This window comes from Olea europaea, chromosome 23 (assembly GCF_002742605.1).
Source record: "Olea europaea var. sylvestris chromosome 23, O_europaea_v1, whole genome shotgun sequence".
Taxonomy (NCBI): domain Eukaryota; kingdom Viridiplantae; phylum Streptophyta; class Magnoliopsida; order Lamiales; family Oleaceae; genus Olea; species Olea europaea.
In genome coordinates this window covers 8,140,738-8,162,453 of record NC_036259.1, presented here as the reverse complement: position 1 = coordinate 8,162,453, position 21,716 = coordinate 8,140,738, and the positions used below count along the sequence as shown (strand labels likewise).

The following is a 21,716-nucleotide window of genomic DNA, read 5'->3' as shown; positions in this document are numbered from 1 at the left end:
GGTCCACTCAGTGTTCCAACCTAGTGAAACAATAGGAGAATGCAGAAAGAATTTGCAGAATTTCAATTTCACTACTGGCAAATGATTAATTCATTCAAAAAACTAAGAAATCTAAACCTATAACAAAGTTTACCATAGTGGATGACCAGAACAGATGACTTAACCAAAAAACAGCACTTCATTGTAGACCACAAATCATTTTAAAAGTTACCAAAGATTTACATTAGAAGGACATTATCACAAACCTTGCAGGTGTTTTCTCTAAAGGGGAACAAGTGTTTGTAACTTAGCAAGTATGCACCTACTCAAATGGATAAGTTTGGAATTCATCACATTTTGCACCGTTAAAAATGGTAGTTGGAAAGGAATTTTCCAGGTAACTGAAAAAATTTGACAGGCTAAAATGCATATCTTCAGAACTCGAAATATTATTGAATAATAATAAAGCAAAGACAAATATACTAGGTGTCTGGCCTATATAGTATATAACCATAACATAGCAAACTAACCAATCTAATAATCTTGAATTCTTTATCAGAAATGTTAAAAAGCTATATCAGAAATGTTAAAAAGCTATAGAACCAATCCTCAACTCAAATTTCTCTTCAACAAAATAACTTAAACCTATTCACTATTTATGCAGAACAAAATTTCCCAAAAGTTCCATCCACAACAACTATGATAACAAGAAGGTTGCAATATCATATTCAAGCCATACCTAATTTAGAGGCAGAATCAAACAATCAATCAATAACCTCTCTACAAGAGAGACCTCAAGAAACGGTCTACAGTTTTTCCACCTTTCAGATAAGCAACAGCCAAAGCATAGACCTTTTGACCTAATTTCTGCCCTATGAATAGAAGAAATTCTACTACTTTACTCGCCCAATCGCTTCAATCCTTGCTAAATCACAGAAAAAGATATCATTATTTTTACCCAGACGTTCAAAAACATAATTGAATTAATACGATAATAGTTCTAATAGTTGAACAATCTTATATAAAGTTCCTAATAGTCCTAACATAAGTATCTAAAAATGTTTTTCTTCTCTTTTTGAGATTGTAATGGACACAGCCACTTTATTGTTCCTTTTCTCCCAAATTAATACTCGAAACTCAACAAGTCCACCAACTGACATTTGCAATGATTCACTCAAAACTGAAAACTTCAACAGATTTACTAATTGATTTATATAAAATCACAACACATAGAAAGAAATGTCTCCAACCCTATGTCCCTAATTTCTTTTCTTTTGACGTAATTCAACTATTAAGTTTTCAGATTTTTCGATTTGATACAATTACAGGTTCGCCTCATGCACTTTCATTCTCACTAAATCACAGAACTTCCACTTAAGAAAATTTTCAACAGATTATAATACTAAAAAACTAATAAATTAAGTAATCAATAACGTAAAATAAAATGAAAGCAGCCAAAAAAAAAAAAAACTAACCGTCTTCGCCTTCCTCTTCTTCCTCCTCTTCGTCGCTATCAACTTGTGCTTCCTCATCAAAGAAGTTCGACAACCCTCGATTCTTCTGCCGCTTACCTCGGTGACCACCGCCGCCGTCATACTCCTCATCATCTTCCTCCTCCTCCTCCTCATCATCGTCTTCCTCCGCAAAATCGTCTATAAAATCCGATCTCGTCCGTTTCCTTCCAGCCTTCCCGCCGTCATGGTACTCCTCATCTTCCTCGTCCACCGGCTCGTAATCCTCTTCCTCCTCTGGCTCCAGATCGTCATCATCATCGTATCGGCTACGAGGCATGGAGATTGACAAGTATTTCTTCCCTCCTTCGTAAGAAACTCGATTGCAATATAGGTTGATCACTGCTTGAAAGGTGTGTGTAGAGTAAGAGAGCGAGCCCTTATAAGGTGAAATCGCAAGTGGGAAGAGAGAGAGATTCGATAACGGAAACAGAGTGAAGCGGTGCTGCGATACGATTGGGCCTGCTACATTGGGCTTTATAGATTTCTATTTGATTTTATTAATATTAGTGGGAATTATACACACATTTTAACTCATGGAAATTACATGAGCGCCTGTTTTTTAAATTTACATTTCATTAATCTTATTTTAAGTTTAATCTTTCAGAAATCAGAAATATCTCTCCACTCTCACACGAGTCTCTCTCTGTACCACTCTCTTTCTCCATTAATCCAGTAAATCTATGCATCAAGTTTCCACTCTCTAATCTACACATTTAATCAATCCAATTGCTACTCAATTGCCTCGACGACTAGGTGGTTCCATCAATTGCAATTGGCTGCCAAAAATGGTGGTGTTGGTTCCAATGGTTATGGTTTTGGGTTGCAAGATGGACGCAATCTTTTCTCTATTCTTTGTGGAATTGAGATGATAGTGGCGACGGGTTTTGGGTTTTTTGTTGCGTTTGTGGTGTGGTGATGGTGGTTGTATTGTTGGTGGTTGTAATGAGGTGTTGGTTTGCGTCCTCTATGGATTTGAGGAAGTGGCAGCGACGGGTTTGTGATTTTTTGTGGGGGTGGTTGTTGTGATAGAAATAGAGGTTGTGATTGTTAGTGATTGTGATTTTTTTTTCTTGACTATTTTAAGGTGGTATTTGGTAGATTTCGAGGTGGTAGTTCTAGTTATGGTAGTGGCTATGGTGTTTGGGTTAGATTGGGGGTTATATAAACACATTTATGACCAATAAATTAGTTTAATCTGTGGCCAATAAAATAAATAGTTTATGATATTGATGCAATGACCTGTGACCTATGCACAATGACCTATGACATGCTAGACATGTGAACTGATAACCTATCACATGTCCTTGTACACTTGTTGTAGGTTACATATCAATGTTCATATGTCACAGATAAAATAGAATTGATCACAGATCACTGATTTATATTAATAGGTCAATATTAATAGTCACATGTTATAGTTTATAAATCACAGGTCCCAAGTTATTGTGCACGTCGCAGGTTATAATTCACAAGTCATATTGTATAGATCACATATGTTCACATATCACAAGTTATAATTAACAATTTAATATTAATTGGTCACATGCTATAGCTCATAGGTCATGAATCACTATTCACATATCATATATCATATTGTATAGATCACAAATGTTCACAGATCACTTATTATAATTCTCATGTCAATATTAATTAGTCATAGATTATAGTTCGCAGATCGCCTTTATTGGTAACATATCAATGTCTACAGGTCACTTATTCAAGAAAATTGATTACAGGCTTGTCGGTAATATATCAATGTCTACAGGTCACGTATTCAAGAGAATTGATTACAGGCTTAGAACAATATCACAAGCAATAAATTAATGTAAATTCAAGGGAATTGATCAAATGCCATTGATTTGTTCGAGCTGCTCACAAATTCAATTAACTAGATTTCAGAAGGTGAGAATTGAAGTTATTTCATTCGGTAAGTAATTTTAAAAATTAGTTTTAAATTATAGTAGTATTGCTTTGTCGTCGTTGAAGAAAATGATCAGTTGCCGACGATAATGCTCAGTCGATGTTCTTCAAAAACCACTATTTTTCTCAATCTCTCTTTACTATCTAAGCAAGCGATGCTTAACGATGATCTATTCGCAATTGAAGAAGATGCATAGTTGTCAACAATCTCTATAGATTCTATCTTTTTTTATGTTGGTGACTGTGAGTGTGGATGTCGACAAATGGGTAGATGCCGACGCCAGTAAAATGGAATGACCATGAACGGATGTCGATGACTATGGGCCGAATTGGGGAGAGATTGATATTATTTTACATATAAATTTTTTATTTAATTAATAAACTTTAATTACCATCTGAATTTTGAAAAAAGTAAACTTGTGATCTGAAAATTGAATTGGCCTAAAGTCAAGGCCTGAAATATGAAAATTTCCCTTTTAACTTCCCAATTCAAAAATCATATCTAAATTTTATTTATACAAAAATCAGATATTAATTCAAATATTAATAATAATATTATAAATTAATTTATATACACACATCATATTCCATCCAATCCATTCAAACCCTAAATCATTTTATCACCTTTCATCTCCTTTCTCACTTCTCTTCTCTCTTCACCTCCCGTCTCTCTCTACACTCTCCTTTAGACCACCATAGCCACCGGGTGCGTCCGCCTTTGGATGTCACCTTCGATCACCGCAACACAACCATCCCTTGATGATGCCGCCACGACGTTGTCTATTGTAAACACTGCAGCAGCAGTTGACGGAGTTTGAGGCGGAGTAAGCTGTGCTTTTGGCATTGAAAGAGTTGGATTCGTGTTTTGGGTCCGTGGTTGTCATTGTCGATGTGGTTAGTGGTTGGGTATGATTGGATTCATGTTTTGGAAATGTGGTTGTGGATTGGTGGTTGTCATTGTCACCGACGATATGGTGCAGTGTGGTTGGTGGTTACAGTGTGGGTAGGTTGGTTGGTGGTGGTATTGTTTTTGCGTTGATGTTGTGTGCGGCGATGACATTGGTGATGGTCATGGCGCTAATGGGATAGGTGGAGGTGTTTATGGTGATGCAAGTGCTGTGGTGGTGCGGTACGTGGTGTGGTACTGTGTGCAATGGTGTTAGCGGTGTGGTAGTGGCTCTAGTGGTATGCAGTTGTGTTGATCAATTATTGTAATATGATAGGGGTAGCTTTGGCGGTGTGGTGTTTAATGACGATGTTGTGTGCGGTGCGATGGGAGGTGATAGTCACAAATAGTTGTGGTGGTCAAAATTATTTTGTTGATTGTGATTAATAACTTGATTAATTTATGACCAATTATTTGAGGTTGTGACTAATAAATAATGTGCGATCAATAACTCGTAACCAACAAATAATATGTTACCTAAAAATTTGAGGCGTCACTTGTAAAATTTGTTATTGTGATTGATAAATAAATTATGACTTATAATTTTTTTTATTTACAATAGATGAATAAATTGTGACCTATAAAACTTTGATTTGTCGTGAAATAATTTGTGAATTTCAAATTTTTTATTCGTAATCAAGAAATAATTTTGTGATCAAATTATATAAAATTGTGAATTAATAAAATATATATTTAATTGATGAATTATATTTATTATTAATTGTTTCGTATATAAAATATAATTAGTATCTGATTTTTGAAGTTTTAAACCTTGATTTTTAGTTTTGAAATTGATCATACTTAATCTCTTACATATGAAATTTTCCCTTACTGTTAAGAGAGACCCGACTCTGTCCAGAGTTCCATTTTAGTCATTCAATAATTTTCCGTCATCTTCAATGTGGTAGAAGTATTTTCTTGGAGAATATGAATGTTAATGACACTCATCAGCTGTCCAGTTGTGTAATAATTTACAAATTTCAATTGGTAAAAATCGTGCTTATATTGATTTTTTTTTTAAATTACATTTTAATAGTATTACTTCTATGTTAAAAGTGGAAATAACATTTAGAATTTAAATAATAAGATTGAGTAGTTAAAACAAAAGGGTAGTTGGAACAAAGCTCCACTGACCTTTACCTGTATTGCAGAATACTTCTTGTCCTTCTAGATTGATAAAAAGACAAATATTATGTGTACATCTCATGATGTACATAATGGGTTACACCCCCATCACGTGGAGGGGGTCACGAATATTTTATTGTATGTGGATCCCTCTCCATGTGAGGGGGATGTAATATTGTGTGTACATCATTGTGTAATTATAGCATTTTCCTTGATGAAAAAAATCCCCAGATGACCTTTTTTGTACGAAAGACCGCTCTACAGCCACGACCATTGGTTGAGGCATTAAGTAGGGGTAAAATAATTTTATTTAAAAAAAAGGATAATTACAACGGTAATCCCAAATATTTCATCATTTTACTTTATACACAATTCTTTCATTTATTACATTTACAATGCCAAACCTTTTAAAGAATTAATTTTTCATCTACTACTTCTCCAAATCTTCCACCCTACCCCACCCAAGTAGGTGATACCTGAACATTTCACTGCTATGAACCTGAAAAAATTGGTGGTTCATTATCGAAAATTGAATAATGATAAATTTTAATTTCTTTATATTGTCTAATATTGTTTAGTATCAAATGGAGCAACTTTCTAGTAATTTAGTATAATAGTTTCCTGTTGTGCCCAGCTCATATTCCTTGTCTACTTATTGGGAAAAATGAAGAACGTCAGTTTGATCTCTTGTTTTGGAGAAATCGGTGGTTCATAATGAATGAAGAAATATATTCTATTTAATTTTGAAAGTCTACTATAGCACATGTTCGCCTCCTGGTTGGGGAACACTTGCTCATATTCTATTAAAAAGCTATCTTTCGACTAAAAAGCGTCCAACTTGAATGTGAGGAATAAGTCGAAGATAGACGTGTCTCATCATCTTTCAGGTTTAAAATGAGTGCTTGAATAAAAGTGTCCCCGATTCTCATTCTTCTCAATCTGACAAGATCAATGTATACATTAGTATACAATAGTAGACATAATCAATTGCTATAATAAACAAGGAGAGAAGTGTTCTATCCATTCCTATATTCCCAAATATGTAAAAAGGTGTCTTCCATGTGACAATTATTATAACGCTTGGAAATGTCCCTACATGCTTCATTGTAAAAAGATCAAGTCATAATCGATGTCAACCTCGTGGGAACAATCAAATCTCCAGCCGACACCTTAGAGCTGACTGGGGTTCATGCAAAATTCGCGCACACAAGGAATCGTTGACAAATAGTAATTTCGTAGAAAGAGTATCGTCTCACAAGAATTAAATCTTAAATTTGAATTTTATTAATACGTTAGTAAACTCTAATTTTAAACCTGAAAAAAGTTATGTATGTCTATGTCTAAATTTATCTACTACTTAACTAAGATGATTTTAAACTAAAGTATGAGATGTTTGTGTTGAAATTTCGAATTCATCTATTATCATCCTATTTTCAATTCTTGACCTATATAATTTAGTGTGATTTGTGCGTTCTTGATAATTGATAATTTTATTTTATTTAACTATCTCTCCCGATGTATGTTTAATATATTCTAAACACGATCCTTTCATTTTTCATTATGAATTCATATGCAAAGTAACACATTATCTAGATAATTGCATACGTCATACATGTTATCCTAATATTCATTGTTCGTGTGTTGAAATTGCAAAGTTCTAACCTACTATGAACCTCTGGCGCTATAATAACCAACTAATTGTTTAAATGGTGCACAAGCATTTAAATAATAAAACAATGTATACTACATCAATCAAGAACACCAATAAATTAAAGTGGTTGGGTATTTCAATTTAAATTAAGCAATAATAAGTCTCATCTTCATCCCAACACAAAAGAACTCTAGCCTAGAATGATTCTAATGTTATTACAAGAAGAATAATGAAAAACCACCTCCCGAAGTTTATATTAGTACAAGAAATATGTGAAAACAATTTCTTGTTCTTGATTCTTTATCTTCTTGATGTAATTTGCTTTCAATTCCCTAATACGTTTGATCTTCTTTTCCAAAAGATGGTGAATTTAACTCTTATTCTTTATGAATTTAGTGATATGAATTGATTAGAGAGGCTAGAGAGTGTTAGCCCATTTTGTATATGTAGATGGCAAAATTAGGTCAAGAAATCTTCCACGAACTATTTTCAAAAGGATTTTCAATCATAAAAGGAAAGATCCTGTCTGTTTGAAAATAACCCCATGCTTTTCTCATGCATGGTATGCACAAAATGGCCTCAGGTTTGGAAAATCGACGGGTTGCGTGCGTATCCCGCATGGAGTAAAAATCTTCTACGACTGTTCATTTTGCTCCCCAACTTTCCTCTTTCATTTAATTTGAGTCCTTTTTACGTGCAACTTTCATAATTTGGCTTCTAATCTCTCTAATTGATCAAGTATGATCTTTAGTCATCATTTTATGATCTGAATCAACTACTGATATTTATAATTTGATCCATAAACTTTGAAAATCATATTTTTCGTCAATTTTTAGTTACTTTCTTCCAATTTCACTTCAATTCATTGTATTTACCTGAAAAATAATAAATACACGAGATTATGCTATAATTATTCATAAGAACTCCGAAATATCTACATTTAAAGATTTAGATAAGTGTATAAAATATACTTATCAACTGATACGTGGGCATTACTCGAGTTCACTCTAGGGTTGAGGTCGAGGCATGGACGACAATGTAAATCGACATTCATTCTTGATCAATCTCGAAGAAATGATCATTAGAGTTAACCATCTCAAGCCGTGCTTGATAAAAATTCTCCTCGTAATTCAGGAAGTTGTTCTCAATTAATTGTGTAAAGGTCGACCTACGTTCATTGGTGTGATATAACCCATCACTATATTAATAATATATTTTCTATATTTCTTGACAAGATAAAAATTAGGGCCACTCTCTTATTTTTTTAGCTCGATGCCATTTTTTCTTTTTCAAAATCAGGTCCCCATTTTCTTAAATTACACCAGTTACATATTTAAAAATAAAAATTCCGAATTTACTAATCAATTATATATTTTTCATTTATACTGTATAATTAAAAATTTTCAAATCAATTAACTCGCTGTCCTTCAAATAATTAACGGGTATTATTCAATCAGCAATCAAATCTCAAATATCCATATCAAATTCTCAAATTTTTATTTATAAATTACTCTTTGCATCAACTCATTCCCAAATCGAAACTTCATCATTCCTCATCCCTTCAGGGATATCAAATGGCATCACATTGTACGGTGGTGATTTAAGACCCTTTGCGGCAACTTTCTCATTTTCTCCGACTACACGAAGAACTCCATTCGGCTATCCCTATTGGAGCATGATTTGGAACATTCAAGAAATTTGTAATAAACAGAAGAAAATATTACAATGATTGCAAAAAAATCTGCTCTCTAAGTGAGGACTGCTGCAGAATACACAGCTCTTGCAAATTGTAATCGACTCCCATTTGAAGAAGAAAAATGTGGTCCAACATTACCAAACACAAGAGACTGATGAATTTTTATTTATTTAGTTTTTTCAATTTGTTGGGCTCAAAGATCTAATGAAGCATATTTGGTTTAGTGGGATTAAGTGGTTTATGAGAATCATTTGAATTAGAAGCTAAGTCGGCACTACATAGTGAAAACAATTTTTGTGGTTATTTCTTCGATTTGATTGAATATTTGTCATGTTCGAACTAATAACATTTAATCCAAGATGTTACACTGTTAAGTTTCTTATTTTATGAAATGTGAAATTTATCTTTTTGTGCTGTAATGTTCCAAGCATCGTGTTCGACCGTTCTCTAATATATTGTTCGCTTCGGGAGGAAATTTTTTCTCTTATCTCTCACGGATTTTTGTCATGTTTTTCAAGATTCGAACACATGATCTCATCTTAAGAGAGATTTAAATTGAATCTTGATACCAATTAAGCTATGAAAATTTTATTAAACATTTTCATGGAATTCCTATGTAATATTTTCACGAATTTTATTACAAATTGTAAAAAAAATGTGCCTTTTAGTAATGATCCAAGCTTTGTGCCCAATCGTTCTTTTACGTAACGTCCGCTTCGGGAGGGAATCTTCCCTCTCACCCTTCATGGCTTCCGTCATGTTACCCAATATTCAATTGGTACCAAGATTTAACTCAAATATTTTGTATGGGGAGTGCATGTGTTCAAATTCTAGGGAACATGACAAAAAGTCGTGACAATTAAGATGAAAAATTCTCTCCCAAAATGAACAGTACGTAAGAGAACGATCGGGCACGAGGCCTGTTCGTTCCACGTGCAATGTTCAATTTTCAAGCAATGCTACACATTCATGTGATTTCGTACTTTTCAGTTTAATAACTTGTCTTCAATAGGATACACGTGTGTTATGTTGGGGATTGCATCAGACTTTGCCCTTATTTGAGTCACGTTATTTTGGAAAAAATGCATTTTTGAATGGTGCATTGATAGGAAACGTGTGGTTAAAAAATAAGAAATTTTTTTGAATTTGCGTATAATATTATTTTATTAAAAACTGTATAGTTAAAAAGATATCAAAATGTATTTTTCCCAAATATTGTGAATGAGACGGGGCCTTTGTTACGTGTTGTTGTTCAATTATTGATTTTGATGAACACATTATGCCCTTACCTGTTTTATAATCATAAGGTGGACTTTTCAAAAATTTGGAAAATTTTGTATTGATTATGCTACTTATAAATAATAATAGTACATAAAGGGTGACATAAAATGATGTGAAATAAAAAATTGAGTAAAAAAGTTTATTGTGTTTACACTGATAAATAATAAAGTGACATGTGGTATTATAAAACTCATTATGTAAAACTTGATGTACATATAGTAAGGTCCTATGAAATTATGTCGCTAACTCATTTTTTTTTTTTTAATAATTTCTTGCCAAATATAAGAAGAGTAGGCACTATTATGCTTATTTTAGTTTAAAATAGCATCTACTCTGTTTTTACACGACGTAAGTTATTTCCCCCAAAAGTCTTAGCCCTTGTTTGAGCCCCATTTTTCAACAATAATTTGACATCATTTCAACCGCACATTTTTCAATAAAATAATATTACATGCAAATTCATAACTTTTATTTATTTTTTAACCACACATTATCTATCATAACATTATTTTAAAATGTATTCTTATAGAAAAATGGGGCTCAAACAATCCCTTAAATTTTTTCATAACATGTGATTTTTGTTATAACGAGTTGACATTTGAATTAGATCCCAAATCATCACTCCATTGTCAGTGAACACATTGACTTTTGATTGTTTGATTAGATTGAATTATTTCTCTTGTTCGAATTATGCCCCTGTTTGGACCATGTTATTTAGAAAATTTGTAGAAATTTTTTTTACCGTCGCTTGTCTAACTAGGCCCCGCATGAATGTATTGAAGTTAAGAATTGTGGACTGATTTGATAGCTAACGGTCACATTTCTTCTTCAAATGATGAAAAATATGACCCAAATACGGGCTATATAACTTTTAGTGCAAGATTTATATTGGGAAAAAATCACAACCCAGATGTATAGTATACCCCAAGTCAAAAGACAGATTTATAGTTTAAAAATTCAAACATCAGGTATTTAATATAAAAATTCTGTTTCATCCGTTTAAGATCACTTTTCTCGTATAACAGGACTCCCTCCAAATACAAATCCACACTCCAAAATTAAAAATTCAGATGGATTTCAAGTTTTCACGCGGAGGAGGTAACTATGCCGATTAATTTCGGTAACAAATTCGAAGATTTAACTGGATTCTAATACTTCCCATCACAAATTACTGCTAGATTTGAGAAACCGAAAATACCAGCCAAAGAAGACAATCCAGGTAAAATCCTATTATTTTGTTCATCTACTTCGAACGTTGTAGTCACAATTTGAATGATATAGGAAGTAATTGATCTTACGTTCACAAATTCAGGGGAAAAAATTGAATGGTAGTCGAACGAGTGCTGTCGTCGCTGGCCAAAACTACTTTCAATCGAACTAATTGCTTGGAAATTGCATTCATTGAGCTGAACACGATAAGAACTTCGCAGTCACATAATGTACATAAATTTGTAATTTACATGTCACAGATACTCTAATCACATATTACATACTTTCCATGTATGTGACTCATACGTCTACTGTGTATAGTGAGTAGAATTTGAAGCGTAAATATGAGAATGGTAATAAATAAATTGTGACCTATGTTTCACCCATTGTCTTATTTAATTTGAGCACATGTGGCCTTTATTGTATGTAATAAGTACGTGACCTTTATTTCACCTCTGTCACGTTCAATTTAGACACATAAGTCTTCTTTGTGATATATATATGTGACATGTAATTAGTATATGTGTCATGTATGTTATTCGATATGTATGTGACTTGTATTTAGTGGCAGATAACTGACTTGTTTGAAAATGTGACCGATATTTCATCCATTGTGATATTCAATTTGGGCCCATATGTACTATATTTTATGTGATAAGTATGTGTCCTGCATTTGATTTCAAAATTCTGAGCTATCATGAAAATGTGACCTGATACATATAACTTTCATCTCGAGGCCAGTATTGATGTTAATTTTAGCTTGTAGAAATGGTGTACTTGCACATATGTTTGATAAATGGATCTCAATCGTCATTGGCGTTGGTGGACCGCAATTGCAGTTATGTACAGCTCGTGGACACGGTTATGAGTGAATTTGATCTGGATCCCATGAAGGTAGCAATCTCATTGACGTATATGTTGAATGATGACTTGCCACCAATTAGGATAAAGAATGATAACAATGTCCTATCATACATTCTACTAAAGGATATGGAATGTAAACCTGCCAAATACCCATTATTCATTAATGTTACAGATATAGAAATTGATAATACATATATCATAATGCCAATTATTGCACATTCTAGTGGTGAGTTGTGTACGTTACAGGACATGGCGTCAGACATATGCGAAGCATCAATTAAAATAATGGGTCACATGTGTGACACTGAAGTCACAGTTGTATCGGTAGCTGATGCTAGAGAGGTAGAAGAAGGAAGGGTCTTCCGTGATAAGAATATTTTGAATTGAGCATGTCTCTTTTCGCCATACAGAACATGTTTGAGTTTATGGTTGAAATGTCTGACAAGAAAGAATATATTGTGAAGTGTTCACATCGTGGATGTAGTTGGATATGTAGATCGTCAAAGTGGGGTAAAACAAATCTATTTAATGTTTGAAAGATTGGTAGTCACACATGTTTATTAAATATAGTGTTGGGGTCACACAGGCAAGTCTCAACTTCAGTTGTGTCATCTACCATTAAATATAAATACACATCATCACGTACTATATATACTCCGAAGGATATATGCAGTGATATGTTACATACTTACGGGGTTTATTTGAATTATTCAAAAACTTGGATGTCTCGCGAACAAACTTTGAGAATGATTAGGGGTGATCCAACTGAATCATTTGGTAAAATATCAAGCTTCTTCTACATGCTCCAACAAAAGAATCCCAGCACGATCACATAACTCGAAGTGGATAGTCACAATAGGTTCAAGTATTACTTTATGACACTTGGTACATCAATACAAGGATGGGAGCATTGTAGACCTGTGGTTGTGATTGATGGTACTTACTTGAATGGTCATTATGGAGGTACCATTTTCACAGCGTGTACATACGATGCAAATAACAACATATATATTCTTGCTTTTGGAATCGGAGATAACGAAAACGATAAATTTTGAAGATGGTTTTTGGAAAACTTTAAGAAGGCTTATGGGTATAGAGACGGTTTGTGTTTTGTATCGGACCGTCACATGAGTATAAACACGCAATAGAATATGTATATCATGGGACTTCTCATGGTATTTGTACATATCATTTGTTACAAAACTTAAAATCATACTATGGGAAATCTTGTGAAAACATTAAACAAGCATTCAATTCGACTGTCCGTGCTTATACATTGGAAGAATTTGAATATTACATGTGACGACTGGACACAATGAATGAGAAGATTACTGGTTACCTGGTAGTGTACTATATCTGATGACATTTTCACATACATAAAAATGGTCACATATGTTGGTTATATAATATCAATCAATAAACTTTGTGTTTGCAGGCAGATGTTGGACTGGAAAAGTGGTCACGAATCCATATGCCAGCAAATAGATACTCTACAATGACTTCGAATATCGTAGAATCAGTTAATGCTGTGACAAAGGCAGCCAAGAATTACCATATTGTATCGTTGCTAGAGTCATTGCAGCAAACTGTACAATCTTGATTTTGTAAACATAGAGATGACGCACATGGAACTTTCACAAAATTGTCAAGCAAGTACGAGAAGGAGATGAGGAAAATAAGTGTAGAGTTGAGGCACTTGAGGGTAACTTCATTACTCTAACACTAAAATTCATGTGTGTGACTCACCATAAATGCATGTGACATGAGTTGCACATCTGTGATAGAAGATATTTGTATACACCATTTGCATGTGTGACCTGGACCTAAGCGTGGTCAATGAATATAAATGCATGTGACCTGATATATTAACCTGTGACATAAGATATATGTCTGTGACATATTTATAATAAATGTGACATGATACTACAACTGTTTTTACATTCTCTCAGGTATCTCCCTCCAACCAGTCAGTGTTTTTATGTCAGTGATGAAAAGTCAACCTTTGTTGTTGATATTGAACAACGTACATGTACATGCAGGATACTGCAAGTTGATTTGATACCGTGTCCACCTGCCTTGGCTGTAATTGCAAATACAATGAGAGATCCATATGCTTACTGTTCTTATTATTACACAAGAGAGGCTTACGTGAATGCATACCAATATTCTATATATCCTGTTGGGAACCAGAATAAATGGACAGTGCCTGAAGAAGTACAAGCCAAAATTGTGTTAGCTCCTAACCAGAAGAGGAGTTTTGGAAGACCTACTGAGAAGAGAAAGAGATCATCCAGAGAAGGGAAACCAACAGTGAAATGTGGTCACAACCGTAGGAGATGTTCAAGTATGGTTCCATTAAACTAGAATGACATAGGAAAGTAACACAAATGAAAATAGAATTCAACCGATAATACAGATACATTATAGATATCTCATGTTTTTTTTATTTCAAACATTCATTGAAATAGCAAAGTGAAATATACATGTGACCATTTTGTTTTCAAGTGCAATTGAGTTTCGACATCTACGTAGTTGTTATGATAAGAAATAGTGACCTATGTTTGAATTCTGAAAATGTTTGATAACCAGATGTGACCTGTTGTATGAGATACATATATGTGACTACTTCTTCCATTCAGACCATAAAATGTGACATATGTATCATAACATGTAACCTTCTCCAACAGACAAGTGTTCTGTGTCAGATGAGATACTTGTTTTGATTGAATTGTCTCATAACTACCTGTGACCTGAGTTGTGAGACATGTGACTACCTTTTCAAAAAAGAGTTGTGAGACATGTGACTACCTTTTCAAAAAAAGTGACATATGTAACTACATTCTCCATCAAATATAAATGAGGGGCGGTGTAACATGTGACTTGTGTCCTGTGTGGTTTAACATGTGACCGTCTCCAACAAAGATATTGCCTATGTTGTGTACTTGTGACCTGTGCTATATGACATAGGTCACAAGTACTGTGCTGTGCATCATGTGACCTATGTCATATGTGAGACAGAAGACCTGTGAAATGCAATGTTTTTGTTCTGAAAAATATTGCAACAATATGTAACAAATACGATATTATGAGCAAAAACATGTTGCATTCATATATTGCAAATCAAAGCTTACAGCAACAAGTTAGTATTCAAGACAATCACCTCCGTTCGACAGAAAATACTAATATTTGTAACATGTACAAAACTAAAGCGTCAACTTCATTTACATATTTCGGTCTACTTTCATTCTATGACAATCCCCTCTCCCGTTATAAGCTGCCTCGCCTTCTTCACGTACATCTCCCGATACTTGTACAGTAGTATAACAATGTCCATTCTACACTTGCTAGCATCAAATGTATGTGGAATGGACTCTCTACCTTCACGGAGGATATATAACACATATAAGATCACAAATATTCCACAATCGTGACTGCAAAACAACACAGGACAAAATGTTACAAATGAATTTTTTTTAAAGTTATAAACATTGTACTCTTGGTCACAAACATACCCATTCGTCTGCTAAGATAAGGTATCATCGACAAGTTCCTTCAATTCCATGCAATTGGGTTCAATATAATCGGGGTCCTTTTCTGATATTCCAAGATTATTCATTAAAGCAGCCAAGATTTTCACAAATGGTTCGATACCTTTTACAACTTTCCAATCATGATTACTTTTGCCTACCGAATTGAAAACTATCAACCTGTGGCTTCTAAATTGTAACAAACCAAGCATCCAGCGAGCTTTGTTGGTGGGCAGTAATGGCATGAACACGTAGTCAACATCAGCCCAAGGTGTGCTCAAAGGAAGGCTGCCACCTGTTACAACTTTAATAAGACTAGACTCTGACATCAGAACATTGGGATCCCTCGAAAAAGTAGGGTGTTTGTATTTGATCTTATTCTGAAACCAGGAATCAGTTGTTGTGGCTCTAAGCTTCACTTTGTCGTCAAGTTTTGCTACCTGGCGAATGTAATAAAAGCATGCATCCATGTGCTGTTTCAATAAAAAGGGAAGAACTCAGTAATGTGGAATGTAACATGTTTATATGAACCATGTATCTGTGATCTGTGACTATGAACTATGGACAGTAATCTGTGACTATGGACTGTAATTTGTGCACATTAGGTAATAACTGTGTGGTGTGATCTGTATATACATTCTATGACTAATTAGCAATGAAAATATAACCTATATGAGTAGAGTAACGTAATCATACCGAACTGGTCAAAGATTACTCTGAATTTGTAAGTTGGTAGAACCAGGATTTATGACCTACTGAGCGTGAACCAATAACAAAAGTAGGATTGATTCTACCATCTTCATCGCTAAATTTTTTCCCGTGACCAATATGGAGAAGTAAGTTATTGTGTTACAATAAGTTATTGATATAAATTAACAAATGGATACGAAATAAACATACTTGGTTCTTGGTTTGTACCCTCTCTGGAATCAAGCCATGAATGCTGAGCTATCAACTTCATCAACATGACCTTTGTAATTTTCAAAAACAACAATATCGTCATGCTTGAATAACTTTCCTTCTCTAGCCACAAATGGAGACTGCAATATTTTCGCAGGCCTTGAAACTCGTTTAACTGGCAGTTCAAAAGTTGGTTCAGCAGTAGTTGTGTCCTGCGTAATGTTGTAACGGGTCATAGATTACTTTATGCACATTTATTGAATTTAGTATGCAGCATATAAATTCGAGTCTACCAGGAAATGAACTGTGACCTTAGAATTGGACTGTGTAAGGGTTAGTAAGTATATGTGTAACCTGTGACCTATGGTCATTTACTAGTACATGCATTTTGTGAATCCTGAATTTGTGACAAGGCACATCTGAGTTTAGCATGCTGCACATGAACTGTGACCTATAACTATGTACTAGTTATGATCTGTGACATGTATACATCCAGCATATAAGTGTGATCTGTGACCTATGACAATTAACTAGTCGTGAACTACATGATATCTGAATCCTGCAGTTATAAATACCTCGGTATCAACGGTTGTAATTGCTGTGACCACATCTGATATTACAGAATCGACATGCTTCTGAATGTCTTCAGAATGTAAAACGTCAGGTTGTGTATATCCAACCCCCAAGTCAAATGATGGTGCTTCGAGAGTACAGTGCAAAACTATATCATCAGTTGGGTCCAGTTTGCCCTTTCCTTTCCTGTCCACATTTGGTTCCATAGTTTTCACCTGTACACAAAATGAGAGATTGTTTTAAATGTCAAATGAAACTCTTAAACTATGTGGAAATGTAATGTAACTACCTCCTCGGTCTTATCAGATCCTCCAACAACAGGAGGATCTTTATCTCCAACTCCATGATCACTTTTTTTATGACCAAACCGTTTCATAATCTCATCCATGGAACTGGGAATCATTGTTGATACAATTTCTGACAAAAATTGCATATTTCTCCTAATCTCCATCAAGTCACTTTTTATGTTAGATTGCATTTGAACTATGTAATTCATCTTCGTCCTTTGCTCAGCATTCACTGATGACATCTGAGACTTAATGTCATCAAGCTCCACATTCAACACTTCATTTTAAGACTTCAGATCAGATATTTGTGATCTTAACTCCTTAATCTCCTGATAAAATAAATAAATTATTTATATGTGACTTGTAACCAAATAGAACCATATATTGCACACTGTCAAAATGAATCTGTCACATGTGACCCGATCTAAACCACATGTGACCTGAAACTAGTGGTCTGTTACCAACAATATAATTGTTTGACAACTGACTAAAATAACAACTTACATCACCCCCATTGTGCCTCACGAGCCTGTTGTTTCATTGGAGAATGATGAGCAGCTGACGGGCAGTCTTGGGTTGGGGATTTTCCAAGGGGAGATGTCTCCTGCCATATTGGAAGAGGATCAACAAAATCATCTTCATCGTTGTCGAGAACACTAGCCTGTCGAACACTACTGTCTGTTAGCAGAAGCACTAATGGTCCTGACTTCCCACTCGTACCAACACGGACAACTGACCTTTCTATCCTACTCTTATCACTGCGGCTGTCTGGTGAGAACTTTGGTTGAACTGTCTTCTTGTACTAGACACCATTCATGTATGGCATGGCCATTTCAGTTTTCGAGGGTTCCGGGTCACAAATCTCAATCTGCAGAACAATATAGATTAGATAAATGCAATGTCAACAGATAAGTACTAAGTACATAATGCTTACTGAAACTTTACATTAGGATTAGAGAAGCAGTCAGGTCCTTCCAACTTGGCAGCCGATGGTTGCTCATCTGTAATCCAGTTCTTGATGTGGGGATGCATCATTGATATTCGTATGACCACAACTCCATCAAGGCTAGGAAAAGTCTCATATATCCAGGCTTGAAAGGCTACCAACATACCTCGTAGCCTGTAGTGTGAGTTCCTCCTACTCATCCCGTCTTTCAATGCACTCAACGTAATTTCAAATAATAACTTGCCCCATGGAAACTGATTCATTGCAGAGAAATCCTCAACAAGCACGAATAAGAAGTGGTCAACAACTTTCTTATAATCTCTTGGAAATAGATATGTCGTGATAAAGTACAGCATCCCAATCATAGCAACATCAGTATCTGGAACAGTTTCAACGAGATCCAAGTCCGGCATTTGGCAAGCAAATATGAAAGTGGACTTTACATTTTCGTGGGTTACACTATGCACTTGAGAAAAATATTTTGCCTTTAACCGTGACTCTCTACTTTCAAACACTTGTGTATCACTATCCCCAAAACACCTCAGCCCTGTGACTAAACAAAACTCCGAGATAGAGAACCGGACATATCGCCCCGACACATAAAACCACATTTCTTGATCATTCGGGTGATGAACTTGTCGCAGAAGGAAGTAGTGAAACAATTGCGGCCGTATAACAATTTCATGGTAATCCAAGAAATGAGCAAAACATGTGTCCATCAATACAAGTTTCTATCGTTGGCTTAACAATGTCTAAATGGTGGTTAAAACACCCTTACTGACTGAGGTTGTAAACTTGCCTGAAAACCAGCTCTCTTCTAGTATTTGAATTCCCAAACCTGCATTAAGTGTAGACACAGTGTTAAATGCTTGTGTGAAAATCACACTGACATACACGTTTTAACAAGGTCACATACATAAATGAAGTCTCACTGAAACTACATATTTATGAAACCTTGGTGGAATTATAGTCACATTATGCAGATTCATAACACATACAGAAGATATCATGGTCACACGTTTGTAACACGGTCACACATCACACTACATATTCAAAACAAATTCACACAACAGTCACAGGTACGCAACCCATCATATTCACATATTCACACAACACAACATAGTCACAGGTACGTAACACATCGTAGTCACATATTCACACAACATAGTCACAGGTAAGCAACCTATCATAGTCACATATTCACACAACCCTTTTGTAATTTAGATTGCTCCTCATGTAAACCATGAAAACAAGTCCATTGATCTTTCTCTGAGTTCTGATAAAAGCCCATCAAACAGAACTGATTGACAAATTTACTGAGATTTTATGATATATTGATTTTTAAATACATTTTCTGATAACTCATACTAGAAACTAATGATTTTCAGTCAATTCACAACTTTTTGAAACAAATATTGAACTTAACACATTTCCACATTATAGTCACAGATTCACAACAAAATGGATTGAGAATACATTCCAAAGCACAAATTCATAACACATTACAAAAGCAAAACCCCAACACATTCCAGTCAGGTCACAAGTAGAACACACTGCTAGACAGTAAGCCACAGATTCATAACAAAATTGGTCACATTCCATATCACATTCCAGTTAGGTCACAGACAGGACACATTGCTAGGCAGTAAGCCACAGATTCATAACAACATTGGTCACATTCACACATCACAATCCAGTCAAGTCACAGGCAGGACACATTGCTAGGCAGTAAGCTACAGATTCATAACAACATTGGTCACATTTCGCACTTCATGTTCACATTATTCATAAAGTTAAAAAAGAAGAATCAAGTGGAAATTACAAACGAGATTCAATTCAAAAATCATAACCCATTCCAATCACGAATACAATCGAATAGGGTAATAATCACATTTCTCCAATTTATCTTCAATACATACTACCCAACCATTTTGTTCACACACACACACACACACACACACACACACACACACACACACACACACACAAAATAACCTTCTTCGATAACCCTCTACGCACGGTCACTGCGTGCTTTTTCAATGGGATTTTTTCGGGGCTCCCCTTATCCTTCTTCTGGCGACTTCTTTGTGACGAGCCTTCGACATTAATCACCCTTTCTATCCCCTTCGATTTCGCCATTTTATGTCGCCAATAGAAACTCCAATTGCGTGAAGACGTTCTATCAGAGAGTAGAATGAGTTATATAATGAATATAACGATTTTAGTAATACAAAAACTAGAAGAAAATGTAGTAAAAAAAGTCGAAAATGTAGTAAAAATGGTCGGAGTGGAAATGAAGTAATTGGAGATTGTGGGTGTAGTGGAGGAAGAATGAGAGAGAAAACGGTTTCGAAAATACTGAAAAATTGAATTTAGATATCAGAACGCGCTATTATTAAAATAATTACTATTTTATTATTAATATTAATTATTAAATATTAAAATGATATTTAATTAACAAAATGTGATACCTGAAGAATGCTTAAAAAACCTTCCTGACTGAAATTTGCATTGTATACTTCAAAGCCATGTTCCATGTAATTTCCACATTTATATTTATGATTATGAGTCTTCCTTTTTTAAAATCTGAAATGTATCTCATTGCGACGTTCGTTAAGATAATAACACTGCACATTTACACGATCGGAATTAAGACTTATTCCATAACATAATGCGAGATTTTGGACATAAATTGAAGGTTTTTTTAAGCATTCATAAACTTGATATAAAAATAAAACTAAAAACTGAAGAAGACAGTTTCAATCTCTAAAAATAATAACTTTTTTGTGAATTCAGATATGGTATCAAATTCTGCTTCGAGTGTGAAGAAAACATTCATGAAGATAACCAAATTCTTGAAAACACAAAATCTGAGTTCGAGAAAGATTCCAAACGAAAATTTAAAAGAATTTACTAAGTTACATAAATTTGAAATAGCCTCTAATTTGGGATGAAATAAATGCAACATGATGTGGGATCTTTTTCAAATTTCAGTTACAAGAATATAATGCGAGTAATTATGGGAGAATTCTATATAGTATTACAAATATTTAATTTAAATTGTAGTACATTTTGAAATTTTATATTTAAATGGGGTATATATGATTTTGTCCCCTCCTTTTTTCTTCGTGCTAAAGATAGAGCCCCTAAATCGTTTTGGCTCGGTGTACACTTATTTTTGGGAGTATTTCGTTTACGAGTCTTTGCAAGCATTTGGATTGCTTTGTTGGTGGCTATGGATCCAATATAGAAATTTATTCTACATAACGTCATCGTAGAGCAAGTATTCAAATTTTCA

General features: G+C 34.4%; 1 protein-coding gene across 1 annotated transcript in view; it reads right to left on the bottom strand.

Moving 5' to 3' along the window:
• LOC111371990 (putative transcription elongation factor SPT5 homolog 1) overlaps window positions 1-1,948 on the bottom strand; it is a 7,479-nt gene extending 5,531 nt beyond the window's left edge. Inside the window, exons 1-4 of the mRNA XM_022994131.1 lie at window positions 1,451-1,948; window positions 1,323-1,333; window positions 1,110-1,180; window positions 510-551 (exon numbers count right to left, since the gene is read on the bottom strand). Of these exons, the coding sequence (XP_022849899.1) occupies window positions 510-551; window positions 1,110-1,180; window positions 1,323-1,333; window positions 1,451-1,770 (444 nt within the window). The 5' untranslated portion in view covers window positions 1,771-1,948. The remainder of the gene's footprint in view (window positions 1-509; window positions 552-1,109; window positions 1,181-1,322; window positions 1,334-1,450) is intronic.
• Between the last annotated feature and the right edge of the window lie 19,768 nt (window positions 1,949-21,716).